This window comes from Alosa sapidissima, chromosome 14, assembly GCF_018492685.1.
Source record: "Alosa sapidissima isolate fAloSap1 chromosome 14, fAloSap1.pri, whole genome shotgun sequence".
Taxonomy (NCBI): Eukaryota; Metazoa; Chordata; class Actinopteri; order Clupeiformes; family Clupeidae; genus Alosa; species Alosa sapidissima.
Genome location: NC_055970.1, coordinates 5,542,881 through 5,560,505, shown reverse-complemented (window position 1 = coordinate 5,560,505; position 17,625 = coordinate 5,542,881). Strand labels below are relative to the sequence as shown.

Sequence of the window (17,625 nt, the reverse complement as noted above, 5' to 3'; positions counted from 1 at the left end):
AGATACTTTATTGATCCCCAGGGGTGAGTGCTTGTTTTAATAATTGTGCACAATTTAGTAAAATGAGTGCATTATTTAGTAAAATGAGCGCACTATATAGTAAAAAGTACTCATGATTTACTAAATTGAAAGCACAATCTAGTAAAATGGGAGCATTTTTTAGTTAAATGAGCACACATTCTCTGGGTATACTCCTCCAGGGTTCCATATTATGGGGAGGCTGTCTTTTTTTATGTCATTTATCCAAGGCTGTTTTGAGTCCATCAGATGGTTGTATTGAAGTAATTTGTTGGTGCCAGTAGGGGGCAGCATATTCATGTCCTTGAGATCTCTCCGAGCTTGCAAGGACTGTTTTGTGGAAGGAATTTCAGCTATTACTATTCCTATTCAAGCCTATATAGATGACATGACAGCGCTGACAACAACAGCTCCATGTACCTGTCGTTTGTTATCCAAGTTCAATGACAGCCTGACATGGGCACGGATAAAGGAGAAACTTAGCACATGCAGAAGTGTTCCTATTAAACAGGTGGAAGAAGCTTCATATTGATGCTGTTAAGGCAGGTGGCACAATTCCACAGAGTGACTGAGGACAGGTCTTTGAGCTTAGGGCATCGTTTCCCAACCTTGGGGTCGGGACCCCATGTGGGGTCGCCTGACATTCAATTGGGGTCAGCTGACATACTGGGTATCGTGGCAGTCGTGGCCTACTGGTTAGGGCTTCGGGCTTGGAACGGCTAGAAACGGCTGAAGTGCACCTGAGCAAGGCACCTAACCCCTCACTGCTCCCAGAGCGCCTCTGTAGCAAGGTAGCTCACTGCTCTGGGTGAGTGTGTGCTTCACCTCACTTTATGTTCACTGTGTGATCTGTGTGTTAACTAATTCACAGATAGGATAAATGCAGAAACCAAATTCCTTGTATACGCAAGTATACTTGGCCTAGAAACCTGATTTACATTTACACAATTGACCAGTACATTACATTAAAATATACATAAATAAAATAATAATATTAAAACCCCTATGATATCCATGTTAAGTAATGGATACTTCATTACAATCTAGCTAAGTAAAAATAAACTTAGACAGCCTGCATGAGATGTGTGATTGACTGAATTATGTTTGATTTGTTCTAAACAAAATAGCAAAACATCCAGACATTTGGGGAAAATCAATGTACCGCTCTCGTCTGGATGTTACAGCAGAGATGAGTTGCGCTAGCTCTCTCAACATTTGAATGATTGGGGTCCCCAACGTTTTGAGACATCAAAATAGGGTCACCTGTCAAAAAAGAACCCCTGTCTTAGAGAATTCATTGTTGAGGCTATCCATTCCATCGATAGAACCTTCTTGCCTGGTAAGCTGAAATTGTGGTGATTATTGTTGGGTTTTTGAAGTGGAATCCAGGGGAAGCAGTTTAGCATGCTCAAGGTGCACTGCAGCATAGGGAACAATATTGGGCAGGTGTAGAATGGAAGAGCAGAGTTTGGTCTTGGTACCAGTTGGAAAGCATGGGGTAAGTCTACACAGCTCAAGAGAAGAGACAGTTGTAACCAGCTTTGTTTTTGAACAAAAAAGAGCAAGCCAGGCATTTAACAGTGGTGTCTTGAGCGAAACAAGGACAATCGATGAACTGGCATGGTGTTGAGAAAAGGGAGATCAGCTGGAGAGAGCTATGGATGGCATACCACATTATATTCATTATAGGAGCCACTTAGGATGTTCTTCCAACTCCACATAACCTCAGCCAGTGTGTTGGTGAAGACGGAAGCTGCAAGCTACTTACTGTATGTATGGGTCATGGCTCTTTAAAGCATATGTATGAATTTCCCCTGGGGATCAATAAAGTATTGAATTTCCCCTGGGATCAATAAAGTATCTATCTATCTATCTATCTATCTATCTATCTATATTCTGTCTGGTTTTAAAGCTAGCCTTACCCAGGGTCACTACACCTGGAGACAGAATCAGGTTTTAAATCACTGGTATGTTTGTTTGAGAACAAGAGAGTTGAGGTTAACCCTTTGATAACCCTTTACCAAAAATGTTTAAAGTAAAACAAGGAATTCCTCTCAGTCAATTTTCAATGTACTGGGTACCCCTTTACCAGTAAGGAATGTAAATTCTATCCATTCTCCTTATAACTGTGGCATCAAATAGAGTTTGAAGCCATTATTTCAAGGTAAAATAACTACATGTTGCTTTAATTCATGATGCCGATAGCGAATGGTAAAACTAATTATAAGTAATTTGATTTATTATTAGGGTTGCAACTGACAATTATTTTCATAAGCTGATGAATCTGCCCATCATTTTAGATTAATTTCACGTTTAATTGATTAGTTGTTTGGTCTTTAAAATGTCATAAAATGTTGAAATATCTATCAGAGTTTCCCAAAGCCCAAATATATGTATTATAGAGGAGTAAGTAAACAAGAAAATGTAAACATTTTGAGGTTTTGTCCTTCATGTGATTAATTTATTTTCATTTCACGTACAGACTGCCTCCTCACAAGATGACGGCAACCTGAAGAATATAAGGTAATGCACTGACTGCAATATTGTTGAATTCCATTTCTTTAAACATACTTCAGTTTGTCTGCAGTGTCTCCATAGTAGCATAGATGACTTTTTAAGCTTAAAAGCTTTTTTATGGCTTAAAAGCAATACACTTTGATGGCTATGGCTATATGCTATTCAGTTGTAAATGCATATTCCGGTCTTACTTAAAACTGCACCAACTGATGTTATTTAGGTCCCACACGAAAATGTAAACTTGTTATCATCAAAAATAGACCCTAGGTTGTTGTTTGAGTTTCCCTTTAATAGTGACAATTAACCGATTCATTGGTTGAGATATATTTACCATACTCAATAATGTTACTTACATAATATATTTAAATGTTCTCTTTTTCCTCATACACACTCTCCCTCTCCCCCTCTCTCTCTCTCTCTCTCTCTCTCTCTCTCTCTCTCTCTCTTTCTCTCTCTCTTTCCACTACGCTTGTTTTCTGTAGGTGAGAGACAGCAGCTTGGTCACATGACCTTTTGTGTGTGAACACAATTCTGTTTGTCATTGGCTGCTCCTTTTGAAAAAGCATTTGTCTCCAAGGAGACACGAGGAGCCAGCTCCTTCTTTTCCTCATCCTCTCAGTTACTCAGTCACATCCCGTCTGTTTCATCCAACACACTCCTCTTTTTACCTCTTCACTCTCTTTTTTTTCCTACTGTGATGGTCCTCAATGCAACCCAAGGAGGGTGAGTCAATGCATCATCTCTTTTGCTTAATGAAAATTATGAAGTTTGTTTCAACCATTAAACATTTTCTCATTCGTTAGTGATCATGAAATCATGTAATTTTCATGTAGTTATGGAGAGTCACAGAATAAGTATAGAGTTCATAATATAGTGGGAAGACACAAGGTCCTGCGCCATCTGATGAAGGCCTTGTAGGCCGAAACGTTATCGCCTATTAAACGTTTTTTTATTGACTCGGAGTGTGCGGCACCTTCTCTTACTTTAGATATAGCCTACACACCGGTAGCCAGCACCTCATCTTGGTGTGCGTTACATCTCTCCTCCATAAAAACACAATGTCCTGTCTTTCAATATGTAATTTAATATTGCATTGCTCTCTAAATTTTCCCTGTGATCAGAAGTTCTTCCAGACTGAACTGTAGTCTACTATGGAGCCATTGCATTGATCTTGAGCATGTAAAACACAGAAAATATTTAATTTGTGATGGTTTATGGAGTAGTGTGTGTACTGGTCTTCAGTCATCTACCAAAATACAAAATCTGTTTTCATTCCCTTACATCCATTACATTTCCATTCTGTGTATAAGAGCATGTGTCAAACTGCGTGAATATGCATGTTTTGCTTGTGGATAACAGTGTGACAAATATAATGTCAGTATAAAGAGGAAAAAACGCACGCACATCCCGATCTAATCCTGGGTGCTGGACAAAACACTTACGATGAGAGAGAGGGGAAAAAAAAGTCCGCAACACCAGTATATGCTCCCAAGTTATAGTTTAATTACCGTGACGTTTCGGGCCCACTCAAGCCCTTCATCAGACGTGAGTCAACAATCCAAAGACACCCATATATGTACAATTAAGTGATCACATGATCACACAGTGGTGTTACACAGGCAAGTAATTATCCAATCACAGCAATAGCCAATACATGTTCAGTAATGCAGTGCATACATACATCCATACACATATCTACATTTTCCAAAAACACCTACATACACTATATACAAAAATTACAGGAATCCAACAACTACAAAAAACATGACCTCATTCTCTGTCCACAGGATACACAACGGTCAGATGTCAAAACAGACTGTGCAAAATTGTGCAAAATAGTGCAAAATGTGCAAATTGGCATCCATTGTCAAAATGTGCAAATTGGCATGTCGGCATTAAACTCATGTTCACCTATAGTAGCTGTCCATAGAATAAGCAAGTATACACAAACCCCATATCACAAATCACCAGCTCGAGGTCATACAAATAGTCTGTGCAAAATTGTGCAAAATTGGCGTCTCACCACATTGTGCAAATTATCATCTCTCATCAGGACTCATCTCATGTTCACTTACAGTACATATCCATAAAAATGTGCAAAATGGCGAGTCTTTATCACATTGTGCAAGTTCACGTCTGTATCAGAACTCATGTCATGTTCACTGATAGTACATATCCATAGACCAAGCATGTCTCCACATCTCATATGTCGAACAACAGCCAGCGGTAAGTATACATAAGCTAGATATCAAAAAACAGTCTGTGCAAAGTTGTGCAGCATGGCATATATTATCGCATTGTGCAAATCCGCGTCTCTTGTCAGGACTGTGCAACATGGGGCCCATGCTACAGGAAAGGCCTAAGATCGAAGTCCTCATTGAGGCCGCGTGGTGACCGTGTGTCTAATGTATATATCCAATATGCCTCCCTCTTAAGAAGTAATGCATTAACATCCCCTCCCCGACTGAGTGGTTTGATCAGTTCAATTCCTGTATATCTTAAGGACGAGACATTGTGCGAGGCCTGTGTGAAATGAAGTGCTACTGGACTTCTAATGTCATGGAGACGGATATTGGATCTATATCCTTCAACCATCCTCACACTGGAAAGATCTACCACATAAAAGGCACTATAACGTGTACATCCATCAATGTTGTCTATATGCTACGATGCCCATGCGGATTGGCTTATATATAGGAAAAACCACTAGACCTCTGAAAACGAGGATCTCTGAACACAGATCCAATATCCATCTCCATGACATTAGAAGTCCAGTAGCACTTCATTTCACACAGGCCTCGCACAATGTCTCGTCCTTAAGATATACAGGAATTGAACTGATCAAACCACTCAGTCGGGGAGGGGATGTTAATGCATTACTTCTTAAGAGGGAGGCATATTGGATATATACATTAGACACACGGTCACCACGCGGCCTCAATGAGGACTTCGATCTTAGGCCTTTCCTGTAGCATGGGCCCCATGTTGCACAGTCCTGACAAGAGACGCGAATTTGCACAATGCGATAATATATGCCATGCTGCACAACTTTGCACAGACTGTTTTTTGATATCTAGCTTATGTATACTTACCGCTGGCTGTTGTTCGACATATGAGATGTGGAGACATGCTTGGTCTATGGATATGTACTATCAGTGAACATGACATGAGTTCTGATACAGACGTGAACTTGCACAATGTGATAAAGACTCGCCATTTTGCACATTTTTATGGATATGTACTGTAAGTGAACATGAGATGAGTCCTGATGAGAGATGATAATTTGCACAATGTGGTGAGACGCCAATTTTGCACAATTTTGCACAGACTATTTGTATGACCTCGAGCTGGTGATTTGTGATATGGGGTTTGTGTATACTTGCTTATTCTATGGACAGCTACTATAGGTGAACATGAGTTTAATGCCGACATGCCAATTTGCACATTTTGACAATGGATGCCAATTTGCACATTTTGCACTATTTTGCACAATTTTGCACAGTCTGTTTTGACATCTGACCGTTGTGTATCCTGTGGACAGAGAATGAGGTCATGTTTTTTGTAGTTGTTGGATTCCTGTAATTTTTGTATATAGTGTATGTAGGTGTTTTTGGAAAATGTAGATATGTGTATGGATGTATGTATGCACTGCATTACTGAACATGTATTGGCTATTGCTGTGATTGGATAATTACTTGCCTGTGTAACACCACTGTGTGATCATGTGATCACTTAATTGTACATATATGGGTGTCTTTGGATTGTTGACTCACGTCTGATGAAGGGCTTGAGTGGGCCCGAAACGTCACGGTAATTAAACTATAACTTGGGAGCATATACTGGTGTTGCGGACTTTTTTTTTTCCCCCTCTCTCTCACAAATATAATGTCAAACATGCATTTATACCTCAGTATTCACATACATTCATGTGGTTAATCTGTGAGTAAATCTTTGGGATAGATATAGAGATAGACAACGCCAGGGAGAGAGAGACTGTGGGTATGTATAGAAATGCATTTGCATTTGCATGTGTTTGTTGTTAGTAAACAATTGTGTGCCTGTAGGTGACTAATCTCAGGATTTCTGCCTTGGTGTTGTTAAAACCTGGTGAATGTTAAACCTGTTGTCCATCAGAGACAATGTAGAGGTGTAATTTTTAACAGTGAATTATGGTTATCAGTGATGCTAACAGTATGTGTGAGAGAGACAGAGAGACAGAGAGAGAGAGACACACTTTTAAAGACACCTTAAAAAGCTACAATGTATCAAAATCTTGCTTCCACTAAAGTTTTAAACATGTCCACTAGAGAGAGAGAGAGAGAGAGAGAGAGAAAAAAAAGAGGGCAAAAAAGGGAGGAGACAACCCAGCTTTTACAATGCAGCAAGGTGGAGTCATGACTGTGGAGCAGACAGGTGTGTGTTCGTGGGTCAGACAGAGAAAAGGAGAGAGAGAGAAAGAAGGAGAGAGAGAGAGAAAGAAGGGGAGAGAGAGAGAGCTTTTGCCTCAGGACATGTACTAGTGATATAGGTGGTGTGGACGCTAAGACAGGAACAGCTCTATCACCTATTCACCACTTTGACACTCAGAAATGCACCATTGAACGTGCAGGTTCACAGCTGTTAGTGTCTGAACTTTACTTTGAGTGTGCTGACGGACAACCAGGACAGAGGACACAGAACATTCATTAAAAAGGTGAGAACAGAATTCTATGGCATTACAGGGGATCAATCATTTAACTTCATCTCTCTCTCCCATGACTACACCTGTTGTGGCTTTAAAGCAGAAATTGTTCAAAGTTGTACATCAACCTCCTCCACTGTACTATCATTTACTATGTGTGTGTGTGAGTGTGTGTGTGTGTGTGTGTGTGTGTGTGTGTGTGTGTGTGTGTGTGTGAGTGTGAGTGTGTGTGTGTGTGTGTATGTAGGTTTGGCTCCCATAGTCATACTGTACCATCCTCTCACACAGCAGAACTCTGTGGTCAGAATGAAGGCATGCAGAAAAAACTATATGGATTCAGTTTAGATCATGTGTTGGAAGTCTGTCTGTTTATTTGTTGTAAAAGGGGTGTCTGTAAGCTCAGGCCGTTGGCTTGTGGGCATAGTGACGTATTTATGAGCAAGTCTGTCAACTCGGGTTTTCAATATCAGGAAAATCAATGAGGAACCACAGCGTCATAAACCATGCATGACACGAGAAGTTCTTTCCTTCCGCTAAATCATTGTTTTAGAGTATTGTTATATTGATAGCAGATAATGGTGACATTCTCAGGTCAAATTTGAGATGAATGTCTTTGAAGGTTTGACTTTTTCAAATCTCTGCACAGCTGTTCAAACCTCATTGGCGCTCTGACATTCAGATAAGAACTCAAATGATCTAATGCGTTTTTTAAAAAAGAACCGTTAACCTCCTAATGTACTCCTTGTGTAGGTCAAAAAGTAGGTCAGATTGCTGCTCTCTAATATTGCATATTTAGAGTCAATGTATGACAGGATAATAGCGTCAAGTGTTTCACTCACAATATTACTTCATTTGAAAATGACAATATCTTTTCTGTTAAAACTTATGAAAGAATAATTGAATTTATACGTCAGACATCCTGTGTTTCTTTAACCACTCACACTATTACCTTTTCTTGTAGAAAGGGGAATTTGCAGAGGATATGACACAGAAAGCTAGCATTGCAGATATTATCTATCTATCTATCTATCTATTTAGTATTTCCCCATGCTGATTCCATGGGTAGATAAAGAGTATTGCACAAACAAGAAATGTCAGTGGCCTTCTTAAGATGGCAAAACAGACCTCTGGGTCATGTTACTGGGAATGCAGAGGAATGTGAACACCTGTGAATGTAAACACAGGTGGGGGGGGGGGGGGGGGGGGTGACTCATACTCAAACATGTTTTCATTTGAAAACAGCACGCTTTGTATAGTTAATGTGTGACCGTGGACACTGTTTAATTGGATGTACTCCAAATGAAACTAGCTTCATATCAGTGGATTTCCATGTCATGGGTAAACAATGTAGGCTATCTTTCATGTGTTTCCTCTATGTGTGTGTGTGTGTGAGTGACACTCCCCTGCGAAAGGTATGAGATGGAGGTACCTGAAACTCTGCATACCAAAACTTGCCGTTCTACTCTCCTTTTTTCTATTGTGAGCACAGAGGGGAAGTAGGAGAGAGAGAGAGAGAGAGAGAGAGAGCTCTGATTCTGTCCTCTGCACACAAAAGAGGAATGTGGCAGACTGGCTTGCGGCGTCGGGTCATTGGCTGATGGGACAGTATCAGCCTGACGCAGCTCGGCCGGTCCGGCTGAAAGCTGATACTCGTGTGAGAAGCCGTCCACTCTCTACACTGCTGGTTCTGCCCCTCCACGTCTGCAATGCACTTCCTGCTTTATCACCCAACTCAAAGCCCCTGCCTCCGGCCACTGGACAGGCAGTGACAAAAGTATTTCCAACAGGGTCAGGGGTCTGTTGAATTGTTTTAGTGTAGTTACTCCAACTCAATTACCTCAGCCTAAAGCAATGGAATGTGATTCACTCCTATTCCATGAAGTTTGCTTGTTGTTTGAGGAAAGGGTTTTGATCTTTTCATCTTTAATGAGTTGACTTCAAAACAATAAATTCCCTCACAGTAATCTTTCTTGTCAACTACTTGGGGAAAAATAAGCTTTAGTGTATGCTGTGTGCCAATAAATAATTTGTAGATTCACAGCAAGGTCATACAGTCTTGTCCTTTGGCAACAGATTCCTTCTGAACAACACAACAATGCAACACAAGATGTGAGATCTTAGAAGTGTCTTTATTATTTGATAAAATGTGTCCTCATAAATCTATCCTGAGGTCATACCTAGACACAGACGCAAGTACACCCGCACACACACACACACACACACACACACACACACTGTCAGGCCAGCGTAATAGGTCTTTTTAGGTAGGGTTAATATGTGAACCTGTTTATCCGGTTCCACATTCAAAGTCAGCAAAACACAAAGTGAATGTGTGGGTCTGTCAGTGCAAATCTCAGTTGGACTCTAAAAGTGTAGAAGCTCTTTAGAGAAGAGAAGAACTCTTCATCAGCTCACAGCAAAAGTGAGGCAAAGAAATTTGGCGGTCCAAGGTGTTGTTACTTTTATTTTCAATTGGAATGGACTAAAGCAATATGCCCCACTATCTTCAAATGAGAACATTCAAACTCGACTTATCATATCCTCCTAGTAGGACAGTAAGTCATTGATCTTTTCTATTTTGAATAATCCTAACTTATTTCTGAATTGTTGACATGGAAAAAGTACACAGTATGTTGTTATTTTGATGTTTTGCAATAGCAACAGTTGAGATGAAAAGGAGTTGTAGTGTGATTGTTCACATCATTATATTTTGATATATTAGTGTTTAGTACGGTAGGCTATGGTGATGAGACTGCTGAACAATACTGCCAAGATGAAGCAGCTGTTACACACTGAGCCATTTTCATGAGGTTACTGTAAGATGCATAAAAACAAGATTTTGGGAATTATATGTATTAAGGTTTTTCATGTGACATATTAAGTTCTATAACGCTATCCCTGTTTTTTGAGGGTTAAATGTAAATACTGGCATTTCAATTCAAGGAGAAACCTTAAACCCAACCTAAGAATGGCTATTCAGTGACAGGACTTTTGATATTGAGATCTGAGAAGGATACTCTGATATTTATCTGGACATCTGCAGGGTAGGACAGTTGTTTTACACTGAAGAGCAGATTAGTAAATGGAGCTGACAAAATGCATCTGAGAAACCTCGTGGCAGTATGTGCTTCATATACCGAAGAGAAGCTCACGAAACAGACAGTCCCTTTGCCCTTTGTTGGAGATATCCCTTGCTCCTGTTTTACTATATCAGATGTGCGCACGCACACACACACAAACACACACACACACACACACACACACACACACACACACACACACACACACACACACACACACACACACACACACACACACACATGATATGTATAGATAGCATAGACTGAAAACAGAAGGCTATGAATGGAGGGATCATGAGAAAGGAAGAGAGAGAGAGAATAGGCCAAAATCGGTCTTCATTCAGTATTGCAGCACAAAATGATTCTGAACTCTGAGGCAGCTCTTGCCCCTTATGTTGTGCAGCAGAGGGTTGAGATACTGGTATGGTTATGTGGATGGAAGTTTACTCTTGTGAAATACCCAGTGGGTGATGACTGTAAATGTTTACCTAAGGTTAGCTATTGACACAGCTTAAAGGTATATGGTGTGCGGATGTGTTTTAAAGCAGCTCATATGTCGGTAGGTTTCAGGGATTATTCAAATTATTAAAATTCCTCTTAGATGCTGTAATTCAGGCTTGTGGTGACAACAGTTTTTTCCTGTTTGTCAAAAGATATTGTATTGATAAGTGTTTTGTTCAGTAAGTCACTTTTTTTATCAGGGTGTTCATTAATATGATTTCTTTGGCAAATAAGGAACAGCTTAGTCAGGGATCATATGATGCTAAATTTTGTTAAATGTTGAGGATTATTTAGTCAACAGAAAAATAATAATTACTTTGATTATATTAGTATTCACACTTGCTTCACTTGTTTAAGGTATGTTGCATTTGCCTTTAATAGAATACAGGGGTTCTCAATGTTTTTAATTCCAAGGACCCTTTTTGGGGAGAACATTTTCCGAGGACCCCCTCATAACCGTAACAATTAAGCAAGCATTTTATATTCTCTGAAGTTGTGACCAGGTCCACTATCCTGTGCTTTCAGGCAGGTGTGTAACTAATATTTCTCCACATTCATCAGCTAGCTATAGCTGACGAATAAGTCAAGCTAAGCCGCAGTGGGGGAAATGGGGTGTCAATTTGAGAACCACTGATATAAAATATGAAGAGGCAAGACATTGTTTTCCATTTCTAAAGTAGTCTATTGTTCATTGTTTGAACACACTGGCATGTGTGAATGTGTGTGTGTGTGTGTGTGTGTGTGTTTGGACTGTGACTACCACCATAGAAATGTATATATTGGTTGATTGCCCCAGGCTGCTATTATACACACACATGTTTTTCGCAATTCCGGTACCTCATGAAGTATGTAATGTTCTGTTCAGTGAATGACAGGTGAGCTGGTGGAAGTATTTTGGCAACTCATATCAGTCTAATTACACATAATATAACCTTCTTGGAAAAACAAGTATTCCCATACAGCAGTATTGCCAGCTCATTATGTAGATGTGACTGAGACCTTTGTCTCTGGGCTCGGGAATATGGGAATGATGACAGGGTGTCACACTCATTCATTTATTTGTAGTATGTCAGCTCTCATTTAGTGGGGTGAAGTGGCCAGGACAGTCCCAGCCGTTTTTAAGGGACAATCAGAGAGCTCATGGTCAGGTCGAGAACCTGTATTAGTAATCATGGGTGTTATACAAGCTAACATTTTGAGTGGGCACAATTAGAGTGAGCGGAGATAGAAAACAAAATAATGACATAATTGTCTTAAATGTGTCATATCTAAAGACTTTAAAACTAAACTAAAGTCTGGGTATAGGCATGTGCCCATCTAGCTTCATGGGCACAATGCTCCTGGCAGTAATACTGGAGTACTGATAGCCTAGCAAAACAAAATATTTCACAGGGGAATTATATGTTTTGGGAGCTTCTCTGTCACATGAGGAAATTACAGAACTGTTTACTTCCTTGGTGGAAGGAGGTCATTCTCATGTCAACCTTACAGGCTTACAACTGGACCTGTAACTTCACTGGTTAAACATAGTGTTAAATTACATGGTCATGAGAATCAGATGACTGACAAGAGCGTAGCCTAATTGGGGCAAATGCTAAATGAAAATTGCTTCTGTAGATGCCTTTACACAGAATGGATCTTTTGTGTCTTGTGCTGATGTAAAAGATCTTCTTGTGGCCGGATAGTAGTGACCACCACATTGTAACAGATTTTAGGGACTAAAGGCTTTTCTGGTGTCTCCTTTAAGCTTTTTTTTCTGACATCAATCAACAGGTACTATCAGGACACAGATGCATAGTATTAAGTCCAGTAACAGAGTTGGATGTTATGTTGTGTGGTGAACAAACAGTAGGTAGCTATTGCTATTATAATTATGTTTCTTTGTTGTTAGTGTCTTGTGTATATGTGTTTTTATTTTTTTGTCATCTGACTTGTATTGAGTTTAGTGGTTCAAATCTTGTATATGTCCATTGATAAGGGTGGCACAAACTCAGCTGGACAGTGTGGATGTAACAAAGAACACCACTGTTCTATGTCATGGTTGGTTTTGGTTTCATGGATACTGAATACTTCTGGAATGTGTGTGTTATATAGACTGACTGGATGGCTGGCTATCTATTGTGTTGCTGTAGAAAAGTAATTGGGAAAATACTAGCTATATTTTAGGAGGATTTTAACAGTTGCGTCCCATGGAAGTGTTTCAACCAGGAGGACTATGAGTGATGGTGGTTATTTCTATGAGAGGAGGCACATGCTTCATCAGAAACCTTTTAACTCTCTCCTCTGTTTCTTAGTTTAGTACAGCACAATATATCCTCTGGTCCATCTTGCCTACAGCCTAAGCCCAAACCACACACCATACCTCACTGTCGACACACTCTAGGCTTCCCCTCAGTCCTCTCCTGTTTGCTCTGTTTGCTTACTGTAAAGCTACATGCACATGACACCATCTGAAGGCCTAGCCAAAAGGAATGAGGCAACAAAAAAAACACACATTTCCTACAGTACATGTTCTCATTATCAGTGGAATACAGACAAAAACACAGCAAATAAACACCAATAATAACAATGAATTACACCAAACGACAATGCGGCCATCATATTTCTCAGAATAAGGTGGGGATCACATTGGCCAGCAACAAGCGTAACGCTCAGCATAACGCTCAGACCATAAGTTCTGTCTCGTTCCTAAGCAACACAAACGGTTTGCCTAAACTGACAATTGAATACGCTCGCGTTGCGCTTTGAAAGTTGAACCAAGTTCAACGCTCAGCTTGTTCAACGCTATAGCGTTACGCCAGCGCTGCCATTGTGCCGCTGCCGAACCACAGAGAACAGTAGGAAACCTGCCGCTTGGCTGATGTGATCCCCATGTGGTATTGTGAACATCTGGTATTGTGGGGTTGTCATTACACATTTTGGAAGGGGTGTTCTGTCTTTTGTATACATACATTTATTTTAATGCTAACATTTGCTAACATTTGGATGCTAACATGTAGGCCTCCCTTAGCTTCCCTACAGCACGCTACATGAACTGCCATGTGATGCCACTCCACATCATTTCCCCGTCTCTGTGACAAAGCCGTGAGGTCCAGTCTATGTCCACTGTGAGGCCCAGAAAATTACGCAACAGTGAGCCAAGGCCCAGCACACGTGCACAGTGAGGCCTATAGGTTCTACGACAGAGCTGGGTAGGTGAGGCCCACAACCAAGCATGGAGCTCAAGGTGTGGGTGGATGGCGTATTAAGGGTGGTGTGTGGCTTATCTGAAGACACCACCTGTCAACAGGTGGTCATTGCACTTGCTCAGGCCATAGGTAAGCACAGTTCCTACTCTTCAATTTATGCTTCCCACTCTTCTTTCTTCTGATTGGTCTTTCCTAGTAAATTTACAATCCTAGTGACACTGGAAGGTATGAATGAACTGCAGTGAACTCGTGCCATGAGTTACTGTTTGAGTTATTTAGAATGAAGTAAAAGCTGTAAAAATAAATAAACTGTCATAAACAAATGGTGTTGGCCGATCAGTAAATCAGTGTAAGTGTTTTATGGCTGAGGAATAACTTTACTGGTGTGATTGACAGGTCAGACAGGTCGGTATGTCCTGGTGCAGAAACTGCGAGAAACTGAGAGGCAGCTGCTGGCTGACGAGCGACCGCTACAGACTCTTGCCAAACTGGGTCAGCTGGGCAACGAGGTCCAGTTTATCCTCCGCCGCACTGGCCCCAGTGGCAGCAGCAGTGACAGCAGCATTAGCAGCAGACCCCCACCCCCGCCTGACCGCACCACTTCCCTCCTGTCCCTCCCACTCCCCAAACACCCCCACTCGGAAGCCCCGCCACGCAGGGAGCCCAAGAAGGCCCTCACCTTCAACCTGGGCCCCTCCAGCGCCCCGCACACAAAGCCCAAGCACTTTAAGAAGCCTCCCAGAGACTCCCCGGAGCTCCGAGGGGTGTCCCCGTCCCCGTCTCTTTCCAAGTCCCCTTCCCCCTCCCCAGTTCCTCCTCCTCCTTCCACGTCTTCCTCGCCGGCCCTCCCCTCCAAAGAGGAGCTGTTCCGGCAAGTTCTCCAGCAGCAGGCCGAGCTCCGTGCCCTGGATGAGCAGCTGGACTCTGTGCAGCAGGAGGTGTGGACGTGGGAGCAGCCCCCTCCCCCAGTCCTCCCGCCGCACTTGCTGGAGGAGCTTGACCGACTGGAGGAGGCGATGAGGCAGAACAAGGCGGAGCTCGCCCACACCGGCCACTGGGAGGTGGAGCTGGCGGCCGAGGTGGAGCGGGAGGAGGAGTTGCTCAGGGAGGCGGAGCAGCTCGGGCGGCTGCTGGAGGAGCACGCCCAGAGGCTCTCGGACAGCGACGGCCAGGTCGGGACTCTGGAGAGGGATCTCCAGGAGCTGCAGCAGGGGGGCCAGAGGAACGGACTCAGGCAGGTGGAGGTCCCGCAGGACTCCCTGGAGACGGTGCGCGCAGAGCTGGAGAGGAGGCAGAGGCAGGAGGCCGAGCTGCGGAGCTCGCTGAGCGACACGGAGCAGGAGCTGGAGACCGCTTACAGGATGCTGCAGGTGAGGGACAACAATTCTGACCTTGGGTGGGTCCAGTGACCTCTCATGTCATGACATAAACCCTTAGTATAATATCACTCAGGAATCAAGATAGACTCTTGCCTACTAGATAGGTCATTTGTTGTTACTTTTGCAATCAACCGATACATACATACATAGATACACAATTAGAATGAACACTGGTCGGCCCTTTCATTACCTTATGATCTTTATTACTAAACCAAGAAGAAACATGATGATCCTTATCTTCTTTCTTACATGCAGTAATTAATATGGTAACCTATGCTTTAATCCAATACAGTGTGACTTTCCATTTTTGCTGCTTCATTGACCCTCTCCCAAAGCTCAATACACCACAAACAGTTGAAAGTGAACACTCAAGCTTTAAGCAAACAGTGTTTTAAGGACAGGAAGATCATTTGATGTTGCACTTACGTCACCTGTCCAAGCCAGTCGTCAGTCCACCACCACAACAAGGCACACTTAGCTCAGGCCCTGTACTGTGGTGTGTTAGCATTGTAAACAATCAGTCGTGAGTTCAGAGTTCATTAGCATGATGACTCAGTTAGCAGTGGAGAGGATGACTAAGCTAAGCATGGGTCCAAAGTAAACAGGACATCGCCCTTCATATGCCAGTGTTCTTTACCACCACACTGTCATCAATGTCAGGATGAGTTAAACCATCTGTTTTACAAAGACTTTCATAGGAACTGTATTGTTTGGCGGCTGTGGTTGTCCATTTCACCACAGGATTTTCTAGTAGTCATACTTGGATCAAAGATATGATGAAATGCCATTCATTCACACTTTCCCGGCAACAGCATGGAGCACGGAGTGTATTTCGTGATTGTTATTACATCATCCATGGGTGCTCAGTCAAGGAGTCTCTTGTGCTCTTGCATTGATTGTAATGAAAACAGAGTCCAGAGAAACAAAAAAAAACACATTGTTCTCAAAGGAAAGGCTAAGCAAATATTAACACATACTTAGCTTAACTCAGGCATACAATTAACATAAAAAGTGAGTAACATTGTGCAAACAGTGTGTTTTATATAGGAATCTCCAGTCATAATGTCCAGTGTATTAACCTGTGTGCGCGTGTACAGGCGAAGGACCTGGAGCTGGATGAGCTGAATAAGGAGCTGAGGCAGTGTAACCTTCAGCAGTTCATCCAGCAGACGGGAGTTCCAGCCAGCGCGTCCAGCCAGCAGACAGATCTTCAGGCTGAGTCCGAGCTCATCAATGTCTCCCAGCTGGTGCTGGACACTGACACAGATTCAGGTACTACATTAGATTTTGCTGTTCATTAAAAGCTATGTTTACACACAGTCAGTTTGAGTTAAATATGTTCTTTCATTCATTGTATTATTATGTTCATGTGACTATGGTGAAGCCTATGATAATGAGGCACTTTCTATGACAGAAAAAAATCATGGAATAATTATGACAAGTTTCTGAATCCATCTAGTGGCCAAACAATCTTACTGCATTCTATCCGAGCAAAAAAACAAAACAAGTTGACTGAACAATCTGAATATAATGCATAGTACATATATGTCAAATAAGCAACCTTGTACCCCCCCCCCCCCCCCCCCCCCTTTGTTTAGAAGATTCTGGACTATTCTCCTCAGGGTCTCAAACCCCCCTCACAGCCAGAGAGATTCTGGGAGACGCACGTAGCTTAAAAAAACCATTAGGTAAGCATCTATGATGGTTGAACATACATCTGAGACACTGCTGAGAACATAAGCTCTCTCCATAATATCGATATCATACTGCAGATGTCAACTGTTTTCAAGTCTGTGATGGAGTGCTGGGCCTCAAGTCTTGACTGACAACTTTTTTTTTTACCTTTTCAGTGTTGGCATCTAGGGAGTTACCATGGCGTTAATGAAGAAATTCTGTCAAACAAAAATGCTACTGCCTTCTGAAGCCATTATTATATTTCCACACATTCTGGATTTTTGTTATATGCACATATAGTAGGCTATGTATATATTATTCAATCTCACCTTAATAATCACATGTTTAAAAGACATGGATATGAATGTATTTGAAGGAAAATGTCATGATGTAAACACATTTTAATTATTTACTGAAATGAAAAAATATAACTATATTTCTAGTAACAGACTTAATTATTATTCACACCTTACTGAGTAATAAAGCACAAGCATATTGAACATAGAATACACTTGATACACATAGAATACAAACATTCTCAATATGACCTTTCAAATACAAACTGAAAAGGCAAAAATGAGCACAAA

The 17,625-nt window shown here is 41.6% G+C and overlaps 1 protein-coding gene across 6 annotated transcripts; it reads left to right on the top strand.

The window, feature by feature from the left end:
- Positions 1–6,961: 6,961 nt before the first annotated feature.
- LOC121681332 (ras association domain-containing protein 7-like) lies at positions 6,962–17,484 on the top strand. 6 transcript variants are annotated; one of them, XM_042061027.1, is made up of 6 exons: positions 6,962–7,228; positions 13,819–14,114; positions 14,382–15,355; positions 16,462–16,636; positions 16,966–17,052; positions 17,215–17,484. In XM_042061027.1, exons 2-6 carry the CDS (start codon positions 14,012–14,014, stop codon positions 17,244–17,246), a joined length of 1,371 nt encoding a protein of 456 aa, XP_041916961.1. In that variant the 5' UTR covers positions 6,962–7,228; positions 13,819–14,011; the 3' UTR covers positions 17,247–17,484. The 6 variants fall into 6 exon arrangements, with proteins under 6 accessions (XP_041916961.1, XP_041916956.1, XP_041916958.1 ...); XM_042061022.1 differs by having other exon boundaries at positions 6,963–7,228; positions 16,963–17,052; XM_042061024.1 differs by having other exon boundaries at positions 6,963–7,228; positions 13,808–14,114; positions 16,963–17,052.
- Positions 17,485–17,625: the final 141 nt, after the last annotated feature.

Coding starts and splice junctions, on each gene's coding strand:
- LOC121681332 (XM_042061022.1), top strand. CDS start 14,012: ATGGAGCTCAAGGTGTGGGTGGATGGCGTATTAAGGGTGGTGTGTGGC. Junction 14,115..14,381: donor TGCACTTGCTCAGGCCATAG/GTAAGCACAGTT, acceptor TGTGATTGACAG/GTCAGACAGGTCGGTATGTC. Junction 16,637..16,962: donor GGACACTGACACAGATTCAG/GTACTACATTAG, acceptor CCCTTTGTTTAG/AAGATTCTGGACTATTCTCC.